General features: G+C 41.9%; 1 protein-coding gene and 1 long non-coding RNA gene across 2 annotated transcripts; both read left to right on the forward strand.

Moving 5' to 3' along the window:
• The first annotated feature begins 11,981 nt into the window (after positions 1-11,981).
• LOC134458562 (uncharacterized) lies at positions 11,982-20,546 on the forward strand. The gene is made up of 6 exons (XM_063210964.1): positions 11,982-12,503; positions 17,164-17,304; positions 17,835-17,900; positions 19,381-19,456; positions 20,037-20,108; positions 20,506-20,546. The coding sequence occupies exons 1-6, from the start codon at positions 12,222-12,224 to the stop codon at positions 20,544-20,546; spliced, it is 678 nt and encodes a 225-aa protein (XP_063067034.1). The 5' UTR covers positions 11,982-12,221.
• Positions 20,547-20,756: 210 nt separating this feature from the next.
• LOC134455890 (uncharacterized) lies at positions 20,757-21,948 on the forward strand. The gene is made up of 3 exons (XR_010036187.1): positions 20,757-20,858; positions 21,573-21,606; positions 21,886-21,948. It is a non-coding gene; the product is annotated as an uncharacterized LOC134455890 (long non-coding RNA).
• Positions 21,949-22,382: the final 434 nt, after the last annotated feature.

Genomic DNA, 22,382 nt, shown 5'->3' on the forward strand with positions numbered 1-22,382 from the left:
GGCGCACTATAGAAAATCACACTTCGAAGTCACTTGGGTGAAGTATAATCAAAGTGCACTTAAAAAAAGTGCAATTGCAATATGTTATTAAAAAATACACTTTTAGTAAGTTCACTATTAGAACACTATTAGTATATTCCTCTAAATACACTTTAGCCAAACATCTTCTAAGTGCACTTTATGTATGGTTCGCAAAGTGTACTTTCTTTGAGAGCAACTTAATTACATCTAATTTTAAGTACACTTTAAATAAGCATATTGTAAACATACTTTTTCTTAGCACAAAAAGTGTGAGTGCGCTTTTAACATGCTAAGTACACTTCAGTCGTGCTTTTATTGTACTAAATTGAACCACTTTTTCACCTGGGTGAGTGTGGACTTTCCAGCAGGACAGTGATTGCACTGCACTGATCAAAATCAACAATCACTTAATGCAAAAGAACAAGTACAATGTCTTGAAATGACTCATACCAACCTTGAGGTATCACCATCATTGAAAAAGAATAAATGTATTTGAACCAGGATGTCTTTAGAAGACAGACGAATGACCTGACTGAATTAGAGGGGTTCTGGATAGAATAATTGGCAACTATTCAGAAGCACCAGACAGTTGGAACTTGTCTTCTTGTACAGCAAGTATCCACAGGCAATACCTCATATTAATGGAATACCTTCTTTGGGGTGCCCATATTTATGCACTCACCTATTTTTGTTTAAATCCACATAAAATTGGTTCTGTGACACCTATGAAAATTCCTCCACTGCTGAAATGTTTCTCTTTCCCTATAGTTTAACATATGTTAAAACGAAGTTGCTACTTTAAAAGCTCAACGAGAAATAAACCGATGTAATGATTTTCCAAAAGGGCGCCCAAACTTTCTCATGGCACTGTAGCATTACTAGACAGAAGTTAGTTAGCGACTTGAATTTAGTAAATGATGATTAAGATGTGGGGATGAAAGAAAGTGTATACCTGTTAAAAAAAACTTGTCTTGCTTTTACTCTATATCGTCTACCAGAAGGGAGCAGTTCATACTCGGAGTGCAAAAAGTGTGTGGGGTCTTTGTCTAAGCACAGATTCCTCATATATTACATGTGGGGTGGGGTACTTCCCTTACCCCCACCACTTTTAACACAGAGTGGGTCAGTCTGTTGATTTGTGACTTGACTTTAACTCTTAGATTCCCAAACCAAACAGTGATTGCATATCTTAGTACACTCTCTACAACAGTGCGATAAAAAATAAGCATTACCCCTTTTTGCGCACCAAACACCCTGAGTCTACGTAAGAAATGGAGCCGCTGCTGCACACATTATTTACATGAGCATTCCAAGACAGTTTGTTGTCAAAGTACACACCCAGGTATTTACATGTCTCAACCTGAGCAATGTTGGTGTTGGTTGGGGGATTTTTTGGCGTTTACATCGAGGTTATTGTCGCAGATAGGAGGCGCTCGTGTTTTCAAACGGCGCCCCCATTTACTAACCAAACAATTACCCTGTGACATTATGGTCCTCATTCCACTGAACAAACCGGTTAGCCTCTTGTAAACAGAGGTATCACCCTCACCATCTAACAGACACAAGACAATAAATACATGAAACCGTGGTGTGACTGCTGATGCAGTCATTTGTGTATGCTGTGAACAAGGGAGGTGGACTCAAACATCCTTGTGGAACTTCCGTACTTGTTTTAAACTGAGATGTTGTCTGGTTCACTCTGACCTGTTGTGTCCTGTTTGTTAAAAATGAGTGGTACCACATGATGATGTAAGGGTTAACATATGTTTGAGTTTACTTAGAAGGAACTTGCACAGTGTTAACAGCAGAGCTGAAATCGAAAAACAGTTATCTAGCATAAGGGGTTGTCAAGATGTTGCAGAATTGAGTGCGATATGGAAAGAATTGCATCGTCAGTGACCCTGTTGTTGTCCCTATAGGCATACTGAGATGAGTCAAGCTGACCTTGTAAGTTGGATTTCAATTTCCCCACCATCAACTTCTCTAAGCACTTGACTACGACGGAAGTCAATAGTCAAGTCTATAGTCCTTGTTCTCTTGAGGGACAGCCTCTTTGGGGAGAGGAATGATGGTTGCCCTTTTCCACAGAGATGGAACGGTGTGGGAGTCCACAGACCTTTGATAGACAGGGGCCCATCAAGTCAAACCCTGTGTCTCATATCACACACTTGTGCACTTCAGGCACTATGTTTCAGTGCGTATAGGGCGCTCACGTTGAAATTTTCGGTTAATTCAGTGCACTGAAAGTACCTGTAAGATGCCCCAACAACAGCCAACAGTGCAGTGCTTGAACGATGGACTAAACGGCTGCCATGTTGATATTGAAACGTGCCGTCCAATTCAGTAGAACAGTTTGGTCAACAGTCTGCTAATTCTGTGAGTAATGTTGCTGAGACACCAACCTTTTCATGCCAAGCCAAGTATTATATGTGAGATAGTTGCCATTTAGGGTGAAGGAAATGTACTGTAAATACAAGCACCAGACGCTGTGCAATGTAAACAGTAGCCAACAGATGTTCTGTTGAGCTAATGCTATGCTCATAGGTCACTTCTAGTGAGGACAAAGTGCATAGTCCTCAAACCTTTCCACAACATGCAGACCCCAGTGCACTGTGAGCGGGTGGTTGACGTTTAAGGGCGTAACGCAAAAAAAAAAAAAGTTTTTCAAATTCCTGAAAAAAATGATGGATAAAAATTGGAAAAAATAGAAAAAATAAAGCACTTAGTGGTCTATGGAATGTTACCTTATTTTTGCCATTTTTGGGAAAATGTGTCCTGCATCAACACATTGCATAGGCATGTCACACCGCAGGAAAATGGGGTCACACCACAGGGAATTCACTGCATTATGGCCATTTTAATCCTTTTGTATACATGACTGACATCTGAGCTCACGCTAACTTGATAATGATATTGTGTTTAATCTTAATATGTGTTTTCATTTATAAAAAACGTTTTTTCCTTCTATAAGAGCAGTCACACCACAGGACACCATAAAATGAACCTAAGCATTGCGTGACAGAAAGATTGCAATATAAAGACATATTAAGAGGTTAAGAGTCACCTTAAACTTCCACAGCACTCTCCAATAACTGAGGTACTGACTGGTTAGGAGCCAGTCTTTAAGACCCTTTTAGTTGGCCTTGCAGCTGCCCATTCACAAACATTGACATACATGTCACCCCACAGGACGCAATTTGTGTTACGAAATTGAACTTGTAGTTAATATTACTGTCTTGAGCTTTTTCACATTCACATATCTTAATATAAAGTTAATATTTATGCAATCATGCCAAATGCTTCATACATTATTCAAAATGTTGTTGGTTAATTTATATATATATTATATTCCAGGTTTCATTAATGTTACAGTCACACCGCAGGATATTTGACATATAAACCTTTACATAAATCTTAACAAAAATGTTTCTTCTCATCTAAGACTAGTATGAAACATAATGTATCACATCTTCTTTCATTGACATTTGTTTTTTAAAAGAAAAACAACAGTTCTGTAGGTTTTTAACCAATGTTACGAAAAAAAGGTGTCCCGTCTCCCACCCGAGCACTATATGCACTAATTTGTCAGTGCACTGACACAAGTGCACAATATGAGACACAGACAAAGAGTCAAGAAGAGACACACAGAGAACGCCACGTTCCATTCACCAGCCGGATAGGAAGTTAACTCAAGGACAGAATTACAGGCTTGAGGTCAAACACCAGAACACACGACATAAACGACACACAAATTCACTGTGGTGACACTCATAACCCAGCCAAGACACAGTTTAGGTGTAATTGTAGTTAATTGTGGATGCAGGGGTATCACCCATAAGGTAGAGCTTTAGGTGGTGGGCCCAGTCTCATATCTTGTCAGTTTGTTGGTGTTACAGTTTTTCTCGATTGCTTACACACTTCACACACAATTCTCTGAACATCTCACCCATTTCCCAACTCCCCTAACCAATGTCACTGAACACTAAACACAATTCCTTCTTTACATTCATATTTCAGTTTTAAAACACACTCTTTTCAAACCACTACAAACAATTATCTGGATTACACACAATTTTCATGAAGTTAATTCCTGGTTGTCACATTGAACACACTGTTTTTCAAAATACTAAAATCAACTGCCATACTATGTTCACTTCCTCATCACATGGGCAGACTCTCTTCATACTGGTTTACAATCTGAAATCATCACCCCATAAGGACACACATTGCATGTGATATTGATGAAAACACGAGTGGATGCAGTGAGAAAACACATTTGTTTAGTTTTTGAACTCCAAAATATGTTATACAGGACATCACTTTCATGTGGTTATCCAATATTTTACAATACATTAGTGCATTTTTTTAAATGTTTTTTAAATGTTAAAAAATATGTAAAATATACACACATATATGTACTGCAAGTCTAAAAACAATATTTCAGTATTTTACTACAGAAAAATACCCTCTTTAGTAAGTAGAACACTGAAGAAAATAAGTTTCTACTGTGTGTCAAGTTGAGTATAGAGTTTTACCTTGTGCATATTACAGTTTTTCTCGATTGGTTTGGCTAATTTCTTGAAACTGAGATGACATTCCTATAACCATTGGGTCATTTGGCCAAACATTTTTACTAGTGGAGGGCCATTATCGGCGTTAACGTGCTGCGATAATGTGAGACTCTTATCGCGCGACAAAGAAAATATCGTACGTTAATCTATTCTCAAAATATGGATTTGGGGTTTGGGTATGCCCGTCACCATAGTGTATAATTGACAGACGCTTTCAGACTGCGCTCCAGTCATTTCTCCTCCCACCTGTTGCTTCAGCAGACCTACTAAATATGAAGTGTTTGCATGCTGAAAACATTAATCCCTCTGCTGTGGTAGGTGTTGTTTGAGTGCTTTTTCACAAGTGGTAGACTAAAGAGACGTTATTGTTTTGGTGAAGCATAGAGAGACATTATTGTGAGTACCAGCCCGACTGCATTTCCTCACGCATTGCATGGAACACATTAAACAATTTCCAGAAATCTTGCCTGTGCCATAATTGCAAAACATTCTGTGTGTGATATGCATTTTGAAGATTGTCAAACTGAAACTGTCAATATCTACTCTCGCTGAATGTTTGTGTTGCAATCGCGCACATTTGCGACTCAGTGAGATATGCTCATGTCAAACGGTTATAATCCTCGCGGTTGTCGCGCTTGATTTATTTTTTTTGCCAACTGAATTCATTTCGAGTTGTAACTCCTCTGGCGTTCTAACTCTGAGAACTGTCAGGTTTAGGCCAAATCGCCGTGTGCCAGTGCTGTAGGTTCTAGATAGGCAGTAGCCTGCCCTGCAACTCTGCTGAGGGCTTGGGTGCCTACTACGCGCAGAGCTCCTCCCTCTCTTAAAGGAGCCGCTGCTCTTTTTACTAGTCAGTGGCAGAAGAGGAAATACATTTGCTTTGTTCTCTCTCTCTCTCTCTCTCTCTCTCTCTCTCTCTCTCTCTCTCTCTCTCTCTCTCTCTCTCTCTCCATTAGAAATACTGCATTGAATTGCTGAGGTAATTTTGCCTAAATGTTTGATAGATTTATCTGTATTTGCCTCTACAACTTATAGAACGCTGTATATGTAAATGTATATGTATAACTGTAAATGCTTCCTAACATATTGGACACACTTAACACATATTGCAGTGATTTGTTTTCATCACCAAGTATCAACATAACCATTTTTTGAAGATGAGATGCATTTTGGAAAAAAAGATGAGCTCTGGTCTAATGCGCCATCTGTCTTAAGAAACCCCAAGGTTTTTTTCGGCATTATTAAGCTAGCGTGCCTATTCTGAATGAGCCATTTTGATATAGATTAATCTAGATTAATCTAGATTAATCTAGATGTATTTCATAATTACAGTGAGATTAATCTAGATTAAAAAAAATAATCTACGCCCACCCCTAATTCTTACACTTCTACACAACAGTTCAGATAACTAGCAAAATGTCATATACCTCCCAAAACAGTTCATTCTTGCATCAGCACTAAACCTTCTCCCACATAAATAGTGAGTACCATAAAAATGCCATATATCCTTCTCAATTTCTTTGGCTCATTTGCATTCATTAAGTCATTCTGTCAAAATAAACTGGATGGTTCAGTATAACAACATGGATCCTCATCAACAGTTTACCCGTGTGTCGAAACTAAATTCCTTTCAAAGAATGCCGTTTGAAACAAATGTCAAGATATTAGCCAAATAACAGAGGAAAATGTAGTATACACCAGTGCTTGACACTAACTTTTTTGGTCACCGGCCATTATGGCTAGTGGTTTCCCTGACTCACTAGCCATTCGGCTTCCTCACTAGCCATTATTTTCTTAATAATTAGCCTGATATGATTGATATGATGTTAGACCCTATATAATATAATATAATATAATATAATATAATATAATATAATATGTAGTAATATTTTACTCGGATGAGCAGACAGGAAATTACAGAACTGATCTGATGTCTGGTGTTATTATATCCCCGAAACGCGGAGCGTCGGGGATGTAATGGTTTTGCGTGCGCCGCCGCCGCGTCCGCCGCGTCCGCCGCCGCGTCCGCCGCCGCGTCCGCCGCCGCGTCCGCCGCCGCGTCCGCCGCCGCGTCCGCCGCCGCGTCCGCCGCCGCGTAAGGTCTTTCGTGTTAACGCGATAACTTTTGAACGGATGTTTGGATTTGTCCCAGATTTTTTGGGTGTATGCTCTAGGGCAGGGTCATGAACTGATTCGAGTTTGGAGGTCAACACTTTCAAGATGGCTGAATTCAAGATGGCCGAATTTTTGTTTGGTCCATAACTTCTGACCGGGTGGATGGATTTGTCCCAGATTTGGTGTGTGAATGCTCTAGGGTAGGTTCATGAACTGCTTCGAGTTGGGAGGTCAACACTTTCAAGATGGCTGAATTCAAGATGGCCGAATTTTTGTTTGGTCCATAACTTCTGACCGGGTGGATGGATTTGTCCCAGATTTGGTGTGTGAATGCTCTAGGGTAGGTTCATGAACTGATTCGAGTTTGGAGGTCAACACTTTCAAGATGGCTGAATTCAAGATGGCCGAATTATTGTTTGGCCCATAACTACTGACCGGGTGGATGGATTTGTCCCAGATTTTGTGTGTGAATGCTCTAGGGTAGGTTCATGAACTGATTCGAGTTTGGAAGACAACACTTTCAAAATGGCGGAATTTTCATTTGGCCCATAACTTCTGACTGGGAGGATTGATTTGCCCGGTAACACCTTATTTTAATGGTTCGCCATTTCAGTGAATCTACCATATTAGGTACAGTGTAATAACCAATGTAACAATATTTAATACCATGTAATACTAGTGTAATACCAGTGTAACAATATGCAGTATCAGGTACAGTGTAATAACGAGTGTAACAGTATGCAATACCATGTAATATAGTGTAATACCAGTGTAACAATATGCAATACCATGTAATACCACTTACGCATAAACACATGATGTAAGTTTAAAAAATGGCGGCGTTACACTGGTATTAAATTGTATTAAATATTGTTACACTGGTTATTACACTGTACCTAATGTGGTATATCCACTGAACCATTAAAACAGTATTACCATTTGCCCCATTTTGTGCTTCATTTTCACAATAGTCGTTTGGTTTTAAGCCTATGCACGTCATGTCACGTCTGTATGTATCATATACGTTTACAAAATGGTGGACGGGAGTGGTAGGAATGATGGGGGACTGGAAGCGTCGCGTTTCGGGGATATACCTTAAGCAGTCGAAGGCGACTGCACAGGCTGTCTAGTTTGCTTTATATATTGATCAGAAACGACAAGCACAATGAACATGCTGTGTTGTGCAAGGGCACACGCATAAGTGCAAGGTCTGGAACTATGTGAAGAAGGCCATTTGTTTCTTTGAGGTGGAAGGAATTTTCATTCGTTTGTTCATTAATGTGCAAATACATGTATCCCACACAGGTCTGATGCACGTTCGCCTGCCATGAAACATCACATCTTCTGGGATATTAATCATAAAAGTAACATATTATTTAGCCTTTAGCCTATATCTTATTTAGCCTATCTCATGACAACCTGCACCATTACGTTTGCATCAACTCCTGACAATTTTGGCGACAAAGCCACATATTTCATACTTTTTAACGATATGCAAAGTCTACCTCATAGCCTATCTCATGACAACCTGCACCATTACGTTTTGCATCAACTCCTGACAATTTTGGCAACAAAGCCACATATTTCATATTTTTTAACGATATGCAAAGTCTACATGCGCCTTTTAAACGTGCGTTATGGGTGGATTCTGGACAGGACTGCCTCGCACGTGAACTGTCAGCGTGAAAAGCAACGCACCGCCCGACTTGTCACTGCTGGCCCATTGATTGTCAGAATTTGACCTGTTGAATATTTCCTGCTTTTGGCGTAAATTCGGGGAATTATCCAGATTTGTGATGCTCAAATTTGACAGGTATGATGTCGTTACCTGCCGACTTTCTGTCGTCGTCCTGTTTTCTTACACTGTTGTCAAAGCAAGACAGACATTGCGATGCTGACAGAATGTTTGTGCAATGTTCGATAACGTGCGTTGTAACCAAGGTTGTGTCAGTACCCACAGCTTAAGAACTGCGCACAACTACGCAAAACATTATTGGATTATAAAAGGCAGGTCGCAAGGCAGGTCGCAAAATATGCACATAGCGTCGCTTGCCAGTTGAGAGCAAACTTCGCCACATATTTAAACCGGAGCAAGCGGCGCACGTCTTGGCGTGTCCGACTTTCTCCACGGAGGCGGGGCATCTGCAGTGTTTGACAAGCCAGTGCCCTAGGTTCGCAAGACTGGATTCCTTTTTGATAGCGAACACATTCAGAGAAATCTATCACCGTTTTTTTTTTCAATCACTCCCCAATAATATGCTACCAGCCAAATGGCTAGTGAGGATCAACTTGTTACACGCCAGATGCGATTTTCACACTCATTTGGCGGTCTGGCGCCCGTTAGTTTCAAGCCCTGGTATACACGGTTGTAAAATTATTTTCTTCAAACTAGTAAAGTTACAATACCATCTGGCCTGTTGAACACTGCCATGAATTTACTGTTTACATTAAAGCAATTCTTAAAATATTATGTCCTTGACTGTTTTGACAATTGTGTAGACTACTTTGCATATGATGACTCACACAATGAAATCATGCTGACATGTTTTGGAGAGGGCAACCATTAGACTGAGAATTGTGTAATTCGTTTGGATAAGAAAGGTCAATTTATTTGGAAAATGTGCTAAATGTATGCTCAATGTGTCAACTGTAGGGTACTTGTACATAGCCATCTGCCGAGATGTACTAAACATTTGAGACATGTACAAAGCATTTGAAATTTGATGAAAGCAATGAAAAATGCCATTCTGTTGTGGGAAATTGCAAGTTGGTTTGGAGATTTGTCCGTGTTGTTTTGAGAATGTCATCTCAGTTTCGAGAAATGAGCCAAACCAATCGAGAAAAACTGTAGTGTTCAATTGTTCACATAAGAGTGTATTACAGTTTTTCTCGATTGCTTATACACAATTTCTGGTACTTCACACACAATTCTCGGAACATCAAGTCAAGTCAAGTCAAGTAGGTTTTATTGTCAATTTCTTTACATGCACTGGTCATACAAAGAATTTGAAATTACATTTCTTGCTTTCCCATACAGACAGACTAATCTAGGTAAGGACATAGACAGTATAGACATAGACAGTACTTATACATGGACTTAAGACAGTATGGACATAGACAGTGCTCATACAGACATTTAAAGTGCAAGACTGGACAACAGAAGACTTGTAGAGGACATACATTAAGAGGTATTGCTGTGCTTTTGTGCTTTTCCTAAAAAAGTCCTTTATGGCGTTCTGACATGGTAATAGTAGCATTTTGAAGAAAAATAAATATTAAAAAGGTCTGTCAAGTACACCAGCAGCAGTGTGTGTGTGTGTGTGTGTGTGTGTGTGTGTGTGTGTGTGTGTGTGTGTGTGTGTGTGTGTGTGTGTATGTGTTTAGTGCAGGTAGAAGGTGCGGTGTGCGTCTGTGTGTGTGTTCGTGTGTCTGTGTGTGTGTGTGTGTGTGTGTGTGTGTGTGTGTGTGTGTGTGTGTGTCAGTGTGTGTATGTTTGGGTTTAGTGCAGAAAGTGCAGTGTGCTTGTGTGTGTGTGTGTGTGTGTGTGTGTGTGTGTGTGTGTGTGTGTGTGTGTGTGTGTGTGTGTGTGTGTGTGTGCATGTTTTGAGTTAGTGCAGGTTGAAAGTTCAGTCACAAGTATAGTAGTGCAGGTGGAATGTTCAGTCGCAGATATGGCGATGGGGGGGGGGGTTGTCAGTGGCCTTGCTGGCTAGAGGCTGACAGTGGAGGGAGAGTGGGTTGAGTGTTCAGCATCTTGATCGCTTGGTGCACTGTGCTGCTCGCCAGCCTGGTGGTACGGGAACGGAGGCGCCTGTACCTCTTTCCAGAGGGCAGGAGGCTGAACAGTTTGTGTGCAGGGTGGCTTGTGTCTTTGATGATCATCAGTGCTTTCCGGGTGAGGCGTGGGGTGTAAATGTCCTGCAGGGAGGGGAGTGGTACTCCAATGATCTTCTTCGCTGTGTTCACAACACGCTGGAGTGTCTTCCTGTTTTTCTCCGTGCAGCTTCCTCCCCACACTGTGATGCAGTTGGACACGACGCTCTCTATGGTTCCTCTGTAGAATGTTGTCATGATGGAGGGTGTAGCACTTGCCTTCTTTAGTTTGCGCAGGAAGTAGAGACGCTGATGGGCCTTCTTCGCCATGTAGTGTTGGTGGTCCAAGAGAGGTCGTCGCTGATGTGCACTCCAAGGAACTTGGTGCTGCTCACTCTCTCCACAGCATCGCCGTCGATGGTCAGTGGTGGCAGTTGTTTTTGGACCCTTTGGAAGTTGACAACAATCTCCTTGGTCTTGTTGACATTCAGCAGGAGGTTGTTGTCTTTGCACCATCTGGCCAGCAGGTCTACTTCTTCTCTGTAGTGAACATCTCACCCATTTCCCAACTCCCCTAACCAATGTCACTGAACACTAAACACAATTCCTTCTTTACACTCACATTTCAGTTTTAAAACACACCCTTTTCAAACCACTACACACAATTCTCTGGATTACACACAATTTCCATGAAGAAAAACCCTGGTTGTCGCATTGAACACACTGCCATTCAAAATACTAGAATCAACTGCCATACTAAGTTCACTTCCTCATCACATGGGCAAACTCTCTTCATATCGGTTTACAATCTGAAATCATCACCCCATAAGGACACACATTGCATGTCATATTGATGAAAAATGAGTGGATGCAAGGAGAAAACACAATTGTTTAGTTTTTGAACTCAAAAATATGTTATAGAAGACATCACTTCCATGTGGTTACCCAATATTTTACAATAAATTAGTGGAATTTTTTAAATGTCAGAAAAATGTGTAAAATATGTGTACTCCGAGTCTAAAAACAATATTTCAGTATTTTACTACAGGTGTGCATATTGAGCATATTAGTGTTCAATGGTTCACATAAGAGTGTATTAAAATGACTGCTTGTGTGTCATTTGAGAACAAAATGACCTTTTTAGAAGAGAGTACATTGTTTTGAGACAAGACGTGCATTTTTCAGAGGTAGTGAGGAGTTTTGCCCGTTGTGTGTGAGGTTTGGAGATTTGTGTGTAGAGTTTTGAGAATTCGAGAACTGATTCCGAAAAATGTGTGTAAGCAATCGAGAAAAACTGTAAAATGACTGCTCGTGTGTTCTAAGTTCTCTGAGTCAGGTAACGAAAATAAGGCATTTAGAAATACTTTTATTTTGAAAGTGCTCAGTGTCGCTGGCCCGTCTGTTTTTTGGCGGATGTTTTTGTAGAACTCGTGTAATTTCTGTGTAAACAGAGTAGGCTGCACTACACATGACACAACCTGCTTGCAATAACCGAAGTCATCAAGAAAATCATTCCCTCTATGCGTGACACAATCCCGCCGTCGGACTAAAAACTGAAGTGTAAACGTTTACCCACAAATTTTGCCGAGCAGCCTGCTACTTTCTATGGGCGGACAGCGCACTCAACCACACAGTTCGTGGTCTCTTAGCCTACTTGAAGACAAACTTTCTTGACGACAAGGAATTACAGGTCTTGCAAAAATGAGAGTTTGTTGCTTTCCGAATTGCGGTAACGTAATGAGGCGATATCTTTGTTTGAGTTTCCATCGCCTCCCGTATCGCAACCGGTTGACGTTACCGCTGTGGTTGGCTGTCCTACAACTAGATCCCCGAACTACTCTCAAAACGCTTCGAGAAAAAGACCATCGTGTGTGCAGCGAACATTTCGATGATGACGATTTCACAGAAAAGGGCATCAAATGCCGACATCTGAAGGCGAGCGCTGTCCCGAAGGCGAAGCCTCCAGCTGCAGACAAAGTGGAGGTAATGTGCTTTGTGATCTAAGTAGGCCTACATGATCGTTCGTACATTGCAGCATTTCATACCCGAACCTTTTTAAATTGTAGAATAATACCCTATGCTTTTGTGCCTTTTCTAAGACATATCAAACCCCATTCCTGTCACATTACATTGGGCTACATTGCACTTAGCTGACGCCTTTTGTCCACTCCAGAGCGACTGGCAGTTAATTTCGGGTAAGCCACTGACTTGTATACTAACAAGTCAGTGGGGACTGGTGTCAAGCGCCCCACAGCTTTCCGCAGCTACCCGCAGCTACTCTGGACTTTACGGTCCCATTCACTTCAATTCATTTTTTCGCAGCCAGAACAGGTTTTACAGATTTCGGACTGTGCCGACGCCGCTGGTGTCGTGCGAGGAAAACAACAATTGTGTCGGACGCTACACCTGGTCATGGAACGACATGCGTAACAAGAATGATCATAACTTGTGTCATTTCGAAGATAATTAAAGAAAACCATTTTCACAATGGGACTTCTCATAGACCTGTTTTTGCATGTCTCTCATCTCTTTGCATGTTGACTGTGCAATCACCGTGACAAGTTAACAAGGTGCACGGCGCACAGCTGTATGCGTCCAAAAAAGAAGAATAACATTTCACGATGTACATCTGGAAATAATTCACATCAAAGTGAAGTGTTAGGGCACCATGGTAATCAATATGTGTGTAAGAACATGTGAAAAAAATAAATCGGTCAGTTTGTCAAAGAAGACACAAAAGATATGCACCACAATGCACAGTATGCACCACACCGTGCTTTTCAATTATATAAAGAACAAATACTGACGGCACGAATGTTTCTTCCCCCAATCAGAGCCATCTAATATCAGAGTTACGCCACTCCCATAGACCTCTATGGACCAATCTTTCCACAGCAATGGCGGCTCTCATGGAGCCTCACGGAGAATTAACATGGAAATCCCCATTGACTTTAGTTCTATTAGAAGTTACTTAGTTCCAGGAGGTGGCGGTATAACACAGAAAATGTGGTAAAGGTCATGTAATTTGTTTGTACTTAATCTTTGTTTGGTATGTGATGGTTCTGTGTTAGTTTCCAAGAACAGAAGTTTACTGTTAAGAAACATTTTAATCAACGCGAATCACATCACCAACCGACTTCCTGGTCCCCGGTTTGCGCAACTCTGTTATTAGATGGCTCTGCCCTCAATAATCCCACGTCACATATCAATCAAGCAACTGAGCTAATATGGCCACAAAGGGGCGGTATTGTACGCTACGCTGACACATTCGAAGTCCTCAGATACAGATAGGCCTACAGTCATGAATTACCTGACAAATTGCTGCTAGGCTATTGCAGTGGGAGCGCTACACTAAAGAACTGTGTCCCATATCTGCCCCTTTCATATTCATACATTGACAAATGAAATACTAATATTTTACTGCGTCTTTTACAGGTGCCCGTATTCTTCAAGTCTGTCGTTACAGCGCAACGACGGTCAGCGCAGATGTGGCGATGTGAACACTCTTGCATTACACCTTTTGCATGTTGTACATGTCTCCAATCTTTTTGCATGTTGACTGTGCCGTCACAATTTCATGGTTAGGCAACAATGTGCACGACCAGAACAATGTAGGCCTACATATTGAAGGAACATCGTGGCATGATTAAAGTAAGGAACTTCGTACCACACATGTAGCCTAGTGCAAAAGGAAAATGCCTCATTTCTCTAAGCAGACAGACACTGTGGATATGCAGATACACGGTGTGCAATGACATGCCCCTGAATGATACGCTGAAGAAATACTGAAGGCACCTATTCAGCGAGCTGAATAAGCCTAATAATGTAGGCCCATATCAGGGGTGAGGTAACACAGCCTACACGTGTAGGCCTATTCAAATTGAATATTAAGGGGCCTTGAACCCACAATATGCAGAATGGCAGGCATGGCTGCATCCAAGCTATGCGCTTCATGGTGTTTGACCACACATCTCTTCGTTGTGCACCCCATCACTTCATATGCCTAGGCCCACTTCAGGAAGCAAGGACGTAATTATGCTGGGAGAATACATTCAATAGCATATGGTTTATGTAGATCTGTGAATCAAAGAAAAGGGGGGCGCACCTTGCATCAATTTGATGCAAGGTGCGCCCCCCTTTTTTTTTATTCTAAGTATTCATTTGGGACAGCATCCTTAAAAGTTATCAAGAAACCCGAGTGAAGCCTGCTACCTACTTGATTTATGTAGATCTGTGCCCACATGGTAGGCCTATTAGCCTACACCCTCCCATTCACTCAATCCATTTTTTGGAGCGATAACAGGTTGCCTACAGACAAACGGGCGGTGCCCACGCAGCTGTTGCTGTGCGAGGAAAACAACAATTGTCTCGGATGCTAAACATGACCATTAAACGGCTTGCTGATCAAGAATGGCATTTCCCGCATCAGGTCGAAGATAATCAAAGACATTCTCATCGCAATGGCCTTTGCCATTCACTCATCGTTTCAATCTCTCCAACTTTGCCTATGTTCACCGTGCAACTACCCTGACATGACATCCTATATCTTCCAACTACACATACAACGACACGGCAGCGCTTTTCATGTTGTAGTTTTTCACAGTAAACTTTACTTACGGTAATACGCAACCTGTAGGCTATTACCGTGTAACACACCAAGAACACAAAAAATGCTTTAGTCCTCCTCCGAATTTGAACACATCTCACCACAATAACACGCAGTGCGAACCACACAGTGTCCCTGAATGACATGCAGGACAGATAGGGGGGCACATATTGCTGCTTCTCAAGCGCACGGCACATTTCAATCAAAACTAAGTCATAGGACCACCTAGGCTACATAATACTCCTCGTAATAGTAATAATGAATGTTGCTGAAATTACAATAATAGTCATTCACAAAAATATCACATGCAACAGAAATACTTCGGCCACAACTATGATTAGGCCTATCTGTAGGCCTAGGGGCGACATCATTTCACGTTCTCCTTCGAGCTTTACGCTGCAGCCTTATGAGGCCAGCAGATGGCACCAGTCAATCATATATAGATTGGAGACATGTACAACATGCAAAAGGTGTAATGCAAGAGTGTTCACATCGCCACATCTGCGCTGACCGTCGTTGCGCTGTAACGACAGACTTGAAGAATACGGGCACCTGTAAAAGACGCAGTAAAATATTAGTATTTCATTTGTCAATTCAATTGTCAATGTATGAATATGAAAGGGGCAGATATGGGACACAGTTCTTTAGTGTAGCGCTCCCACTGCAATAGCCTAGCAGCAATTTGTCAGGTAATTCATGACTGTAGGCCTAGGCTATCTGTATCTGAGGACTTCGAATGTGTCAGCGTAGCGTACAATACCGCCCCTTTGTGGCCACATTAGCTCAGTTGCTTGATTGATATGTGACGTGGGATTATTGAGGGAAGAAACATTCGTGCCGTCAGTATTTGTTCTTTATATAATTGAAAAGCACGGTGTGGTGCATACTGTGCATTGTGGTGCATATCTTTTGTGTCTTCTTTGACAAACTGACCGATTTATTTTTTTCACATGTTCTTACACACATATTGATTACCATGGTGCCCTATGTAATAACACTTCACTTTGATGTGAATTATTTCCAGATGTACATCGTGAAATGTTATTCTTCTTTTTTGGACGCATACAGCTGTGCGCCGTGCACCTTGTTAACTTGTCACGGTGATTGCACAGTCAACATGCAAAGAGATGAGAGACATGCAAAAACAGGTCTATGAGAAGTCCCATTGTGAAAATGGTTTTCTTTAATTATCTTCGAAATGACACAAGTTATGATCATTCTTGTTACGCATGTCGTTCCATGACCAGGTGTAGCGTCCGACACAATTGTTGTTTTCCTCGCACGACACCAGCGGCGTCGGCACAGTCCGAAATCTGTAAAACCTGTTCTGGCTGCGAAAAAATGAATTGAAGTGAATGGGACCGTAAAGTCCAGAGTAGCTGCGGGTAGCTGCGGAAAGCTGTGGGGCGCTTGACACCAGTTCAGTGGGGTAAGCTTATTGGTTACAGTCTGGAGCAGTGTGGGGTACTCAATGGTACCTGACCATGGCGTGTGGTAGGAAGTGGGAGTGGAAGGGTTTTATTCGAACCCACAACCCGATTTAAAGTCCATCTCTTTAACCCGTCACTCCACACCATCAAGGCCATCCACAATACTGCACCCCCTTATCTGACTAATCTTTTTCAAATTGCTATCCCCTCTCATTCCCTCTGTTCCTCCTCCTTCATCCTCCTCTCTGGCCCACGCCTCAGTAGCGATGGGGAAGACTCAACATAATTTTGTGTGTGAGAGAGAGAGGGAGAGAGAGAGAGGGAGAGGTGCCTAGGGTTGAATATAGGAGTGAGAAATTGTTAATATACTGTATGTGTAATGATGTGTGTAATGTCTTGTGTGTAATGTCTTCTGTATTTTGTATGTACTGCATGTATGCTACTTGACACCTTAATTTCCCCCTGGGATCAATAAATACTACTCTACTATGCTCCCCAGCTCTGCAGTAGGCCTATGCAGTTCCTCCTGACATCCACAATATTGACTCATTACATTTCAATCACGTTAAATGACGCTATTACCCCTTTTTTCCCCCTGCCTGCCTAGGAGACCCCAGCCAGTGACGTTGCCAGATCCACCAGTGAACCAAGACTAGTCCTGTCCAGTCCTCACTCTACATCCTCCACCCAGCAGACACACACCAGGCAACCAGCTACTGGAGCACGACCTCTTCTCTGGAAACAAGCAGTGAGTTGTCTCCGCACACATATTTATGAAATATTCATGAAAACATCAAATTCAGCAACAGGCAGTACATTTTCAAAGAGCAGCTTCGTTGCAATACCTACTTTGGCCACCGTCATACACAGTGCACCTTTCATCTCTCCAAAGATAGATTAAAGAGTGTGTTTGGAATGAGTGTTGTCTGCGTTGCAATACATTTTTACTGTAACCTGGATATTAATGGTGTTCAGTGAAATATGTAGGCCCTCCTAAGCTTCATGCTATTGCCTTTTACATACTTATTATTACAATTCAGTTTTATTTTGTTCATCCCTTATATAAGCTTAATGCATTTTTGGTTATATATCATTTTGTGATTTTAAATAACATTCTGCAAAAAAATGTAGTCAGTTGTTTACTGTTTAATAATCATGATTTAATAATAGTGATTTCAATTTTGATCAACATAATCATGATTATCTATATCTCTATATTTCCATAATCTTGCAGCCTAATCTCAAGTCTGAATATTGTTGTTAATTTGTGAATTTTAGGGGAGTGTTTCTGGGTCTGGTCCACCTTCAGATGTCTCCACCACAGAGACTAAAGAGTTTTCACAAGTGAGTAAAATATTTACTTCCGCCAAGTTGTGTTTTCAGTCGTGTTGGTTTAGCTGTTTGTTTGTTTGTCTGCCTTTCCGTCTGTTTGTTTGTCTGTCTGTCAGCAGGATAACCCAAAAACCTACGAACGGATTTGGATGAAACTTTGTGAAGTTGTTGGAAATTACCTAAAGAACAAGTGATTAAATGCTGGTGGTGATGCCATGGTTCGAGTTAAGGGGAACTCGGGGGATCCGAGACCCCCTGAAAAAGACACGAGAACCCCCGAATATATGTTCTGGGAAATGTTGGGGGGTCTCTAAAGTATTGGCAAAATTATGTGTATTGACAAATAAATTGTGTGTCAAATGGGTATTTGCATACCCAACGTGTTGTGTTTAGGCTTCATCAAACATAAAATTAAAACAATATAACGATGAACAGCAACTGCTTTGCAGCGGTTGCGTGTGACATACCCGTGCGTTCTAGTGCTATGCAATAGGATTTTGGCAACAGCAAGCTGCATAATTGAACAGTACTTGACACCTCAAAATTGAAATAGTTATGAAAAAGCACAGCATGAAAAAACACAAGACAGTCAAGTCATGCCTCACGTTCGCCACTTCATATGAAAAAGGACAAAAGGGCAAATTATCCATTCGCTGTCACTGTCTAGAATATTTTGGAGGGTTTAAAAAAAGTCACCAAGGAGGAGTTAACGGTGCAGTCTAAATGTAACTGGCTGGCCCTCAGGAAATAAGTCAGGACTTCTTTCCACAACTAGAATCTAGCATCTCATATTCTGCTACTGTGATGATGCCGAAGTGAAGTCGCTACAAGTTAAACAGCTCTGGGCCTGCAAGACAAGAAAAGAGGGGCGATACCTCAACCAGAGTTGGCTATATTTTCTATTTTCTATTTCTTCTATTTTCACTGACACGTTCCTTGACACAAAAACTTGCTTTTGAGAGACAAACTAAGGATTTTGACCAAGAGACTCGGTTTTGCAGGTCATCCACAGTGTTTGCAAATTGTGAGAGAGATTTGAGAGATGCACAAAACCAATTGAGTAAAACTGTAAGATAAAAATTGGGTGTATCATAGTCAAATGTTCTATCAAACAGCTTCCTTGGCAGAATCTGAGTGATTTGTGGTTTACTTTGCTTTGCTTCTTTATATATTTTGTGTCTTTTCCTCTCTCCACGCCCTTCAGTGCTTTCAGATTTTCTAGCTGTGACTGATTCTTCTCTGATCTTTTAGCAGTTTGTCTGATGTGTTTTGATGTTATCTGGTCTTGTTTTGACTGGTGTTGTATTATGTTCTGTGATGTCCTGTGGTGTTCTAGGTGTTCTGTGATGTTCTGTGCTGTTCTATGGTGTTTTAGATGTTGGATGATGTTCTGTGATGTTCTAGGTGTTGGATGATGTTCTGTGATGTTCTGTAGCTGTTCTGTGATGTTCTCTAGATGTTCTGTGTTCTGTGATGCTCTGTGATGTTCTAGGTGTTGGGTGATGGCCCGTCCTCTCCTGTTGCCATGCCAACCCCTGCTGAGAGTCCCCCGAGTCTGCTGCTAACAGGTGAGGACCTTCTCTCACACACATGCACACGCACACACACACACACACACACACACACTGGCACACATATACACACGCCACACAGGTGTATAGTATTGGAGTCAGGATACCTAACGCCACACTGCTCCAGGGACCAATACCCTGTAAAATGCCTTACTTCCTCCATGGCTGAGGTGCCCTTGAGCACGGGATCTAAAGCCACACTGCTCCAGGGACTGTAACCAATACCCTATACCTAAATAGCAAGGCCCCTAACCCCACAATGCTCCAAGGACTGTAACCAATACCCAGTGCTGAAAATAAACAACTGTACTGAAAATAAATAATAACTGTACTTACAGTACATCTTAACATCTCTACACCCTTTAATAACTACGGTAAGTCACTTTTCTAAATAATGTAATTGACAAACTGACTAAGTCACTTTGGGTAAATGTCTTAGCGTGTGTATGTACAATTGCAACGTGTGTGTGTGTGTGTGTCTGTGTCTGTGTCTGTGTGTGTGTGTGTGTGTGTGTGTGTGTGTGTGTGTGTGTGTGTGTGTGTCTGTGTCTGTGTCTGTGTGTGTGTGTGTGTCTAGTGGAGGAGATCACTGACTGTGCGGCCATCGGAGGTGTGTGGAACACCAAGCATCGGGAACACGCACACGCAGGTAAACAACACACTAACACACACACACACACACACACACACACACACACACACACACACACACACACACACACACACACACACACACACAAACGTGTCTAAAGTTACGAATAGACCAAGCGCGACATGAGCGATTATAACGATGGAATGAATTGACTTTGTATTGAGTCGCTGGCGAGAGAAGAGACAAAAGTGATTCTGACGACTTGGGTGACAGTTTGTAATTGAGCTCCAGCGAATATTATGCAAATTAGCTATGATGCGGTTCGGGGACAGCCACATAGCCAATGGGAATGTTGGAATGCTTGCATTCTGCTTTCAGCGGACATATTCTGTCGCTTCTATCACTCTTGCTGCAGAGTCCAGCGATTCTCTGTTGCTTAATCTTGTCGCTGCAGGTGAGTTTGCCCCGCAATACACATCATTATTATCATCGTAAACACAAATACGTAGGTAAACACATCGCACACACACAGACACACACAGACACACAGACACACACACACACACACACATGCACACACACATGCACACATGCACACACACACACACAATGTTTCTGGGTCAGTGACTGTGTGTGTGTATAGTATATGTTCCCTATGATAATGGTGTGTGTAAGACGCAGTGTGTGTGTTTTCTGTTCCAGTGCATCGGAACGTTGCAGAGCCCCTGGTGTCCCACGGCAACGGAATGGAGCGAACAGAGACAAACCAGCACACAGAAACCAAAACAGAACCAACAGAAGCAGATAGTACACACACACACACACACACACACACACACACACACACACACACACACACACACACACACACACACACACACACACACACACACACACACACACACACACACACACACCAAAACCAAAACAGAACCCAATAGTATGTACACACACACCCACACCCACACACACTGACGACTTTGTCTGAGACAAGTGGTTTGTTACAGAACATCAGTACCCCATAAGCTGGAGAGAGCGATTTCTTGCACTGCCACACATGGTCATTTTTTGTGCGCACCCTCAAACACAGTTCGTTGCGGACAAAAATTACCTTGCATAATATACAATTATCAATCCGTATATCGGAAAGTTATTGAAACCTCCATGTAGGGAAAATTAAGGTATGCTATTTCGCCGAGGCAGCGTAAATAGATAGGCGCCACTGTAGAATAAGGCTGCTGCTAGCTTCTTTCAATGAACACCAGTTCCTGGGACGAATTAATCTGAACCTCCTCCCCCATCCAATACATAAAATGTAAAGAGAGACCAATTCTGGGCCCCCTCCCCTTCCTGGGACCAGGACAACTGGCCCCTTTGTCCCCCCTGTCGAGTTCTGTGCTAACATGCACACAATGATTTGTCTTAACTAGATGATGTTATACAACTGTATCGTGTTCACTGTATTGAAGTGTGTGTGTGTGTGTGTGTGTGTGTGTGTGTGTGTGTGCTTCTGTTTTCTAGACCACAGGGATACGTCACCTGTCAGATCTGAGAAGTAAGTGTCTCTCTTCACACATACACACACACACACGTTATTTGGCCTAACTGCTGTCTTTTCCTGTATTATTTATATATTATTTATTTATAAATGACTCTGAGACGCAAGGTCTTCCTTTAAGCTTGGAGTGTGTATGTGTATTAGTGTTCCTTTTAGTGACTGTGTCTGTCTGTGTGTGTGTGTGTAATTAATGCAATGTGTGTGTGTGTAGGTGTAATGAAATTAATGTAGTGTTTGTGTGTGCGTTATCTAATGTGTGTGTGTGTGTGTGCGCAGGACTGGCGTCACGACGGAGGTGCTGGTGCAAGTGTCCTGTCTGCTGCAGCTGTTTGACAGGTGACCCACACACACACACACACAATCACACACACAGACACAGACACTGATGGTATGAACACTATCTGACACACATACTGATGGTGAGCAACACACGCACACACTGATGGTGACCAACACACACACACACTGATGGTGACCAACACGCAGGTGCGCGCGCGCAGACACACACACTGCCGGCATTTTGCTTGTGGCCTCATGATTCGTAGACGACCCCCGTGCCTCCGTGGAGAGAACAATAAAGTTACCCCCTCTGTTAGCCTAGCCACAACAACTGTGTCCCATTCAACATCCCAATTGCAAACGAGGAAATGGCCATTCAAGTGCACTTTTGCGAGATATTGAAACTTCTGTCGTCACGTTGGAGAAATATTGAATGGAAAGAACCTTGTGCTGCCTATTGCCAAATTTGATCTTTTCATTAATATTTACAAAGT

The sequence above is a fragment of the Engraulis encrasicolus genome, chromosome 1 (assembly GCF_034702125.1).
Source record: "Engraulis encrasicolus isolate BLACKSEA-1 chromosome 1, IST_EnEncr_1.0, whole genome shotgun sequence".
In the NCBI taxonomy this organism is placed as follows: Eukaryota; Metazoa; Chordata; class Actinopteri; order Clupeiformes; family Engraulidae; genus Engraulis; species Engraulis encrasicolus.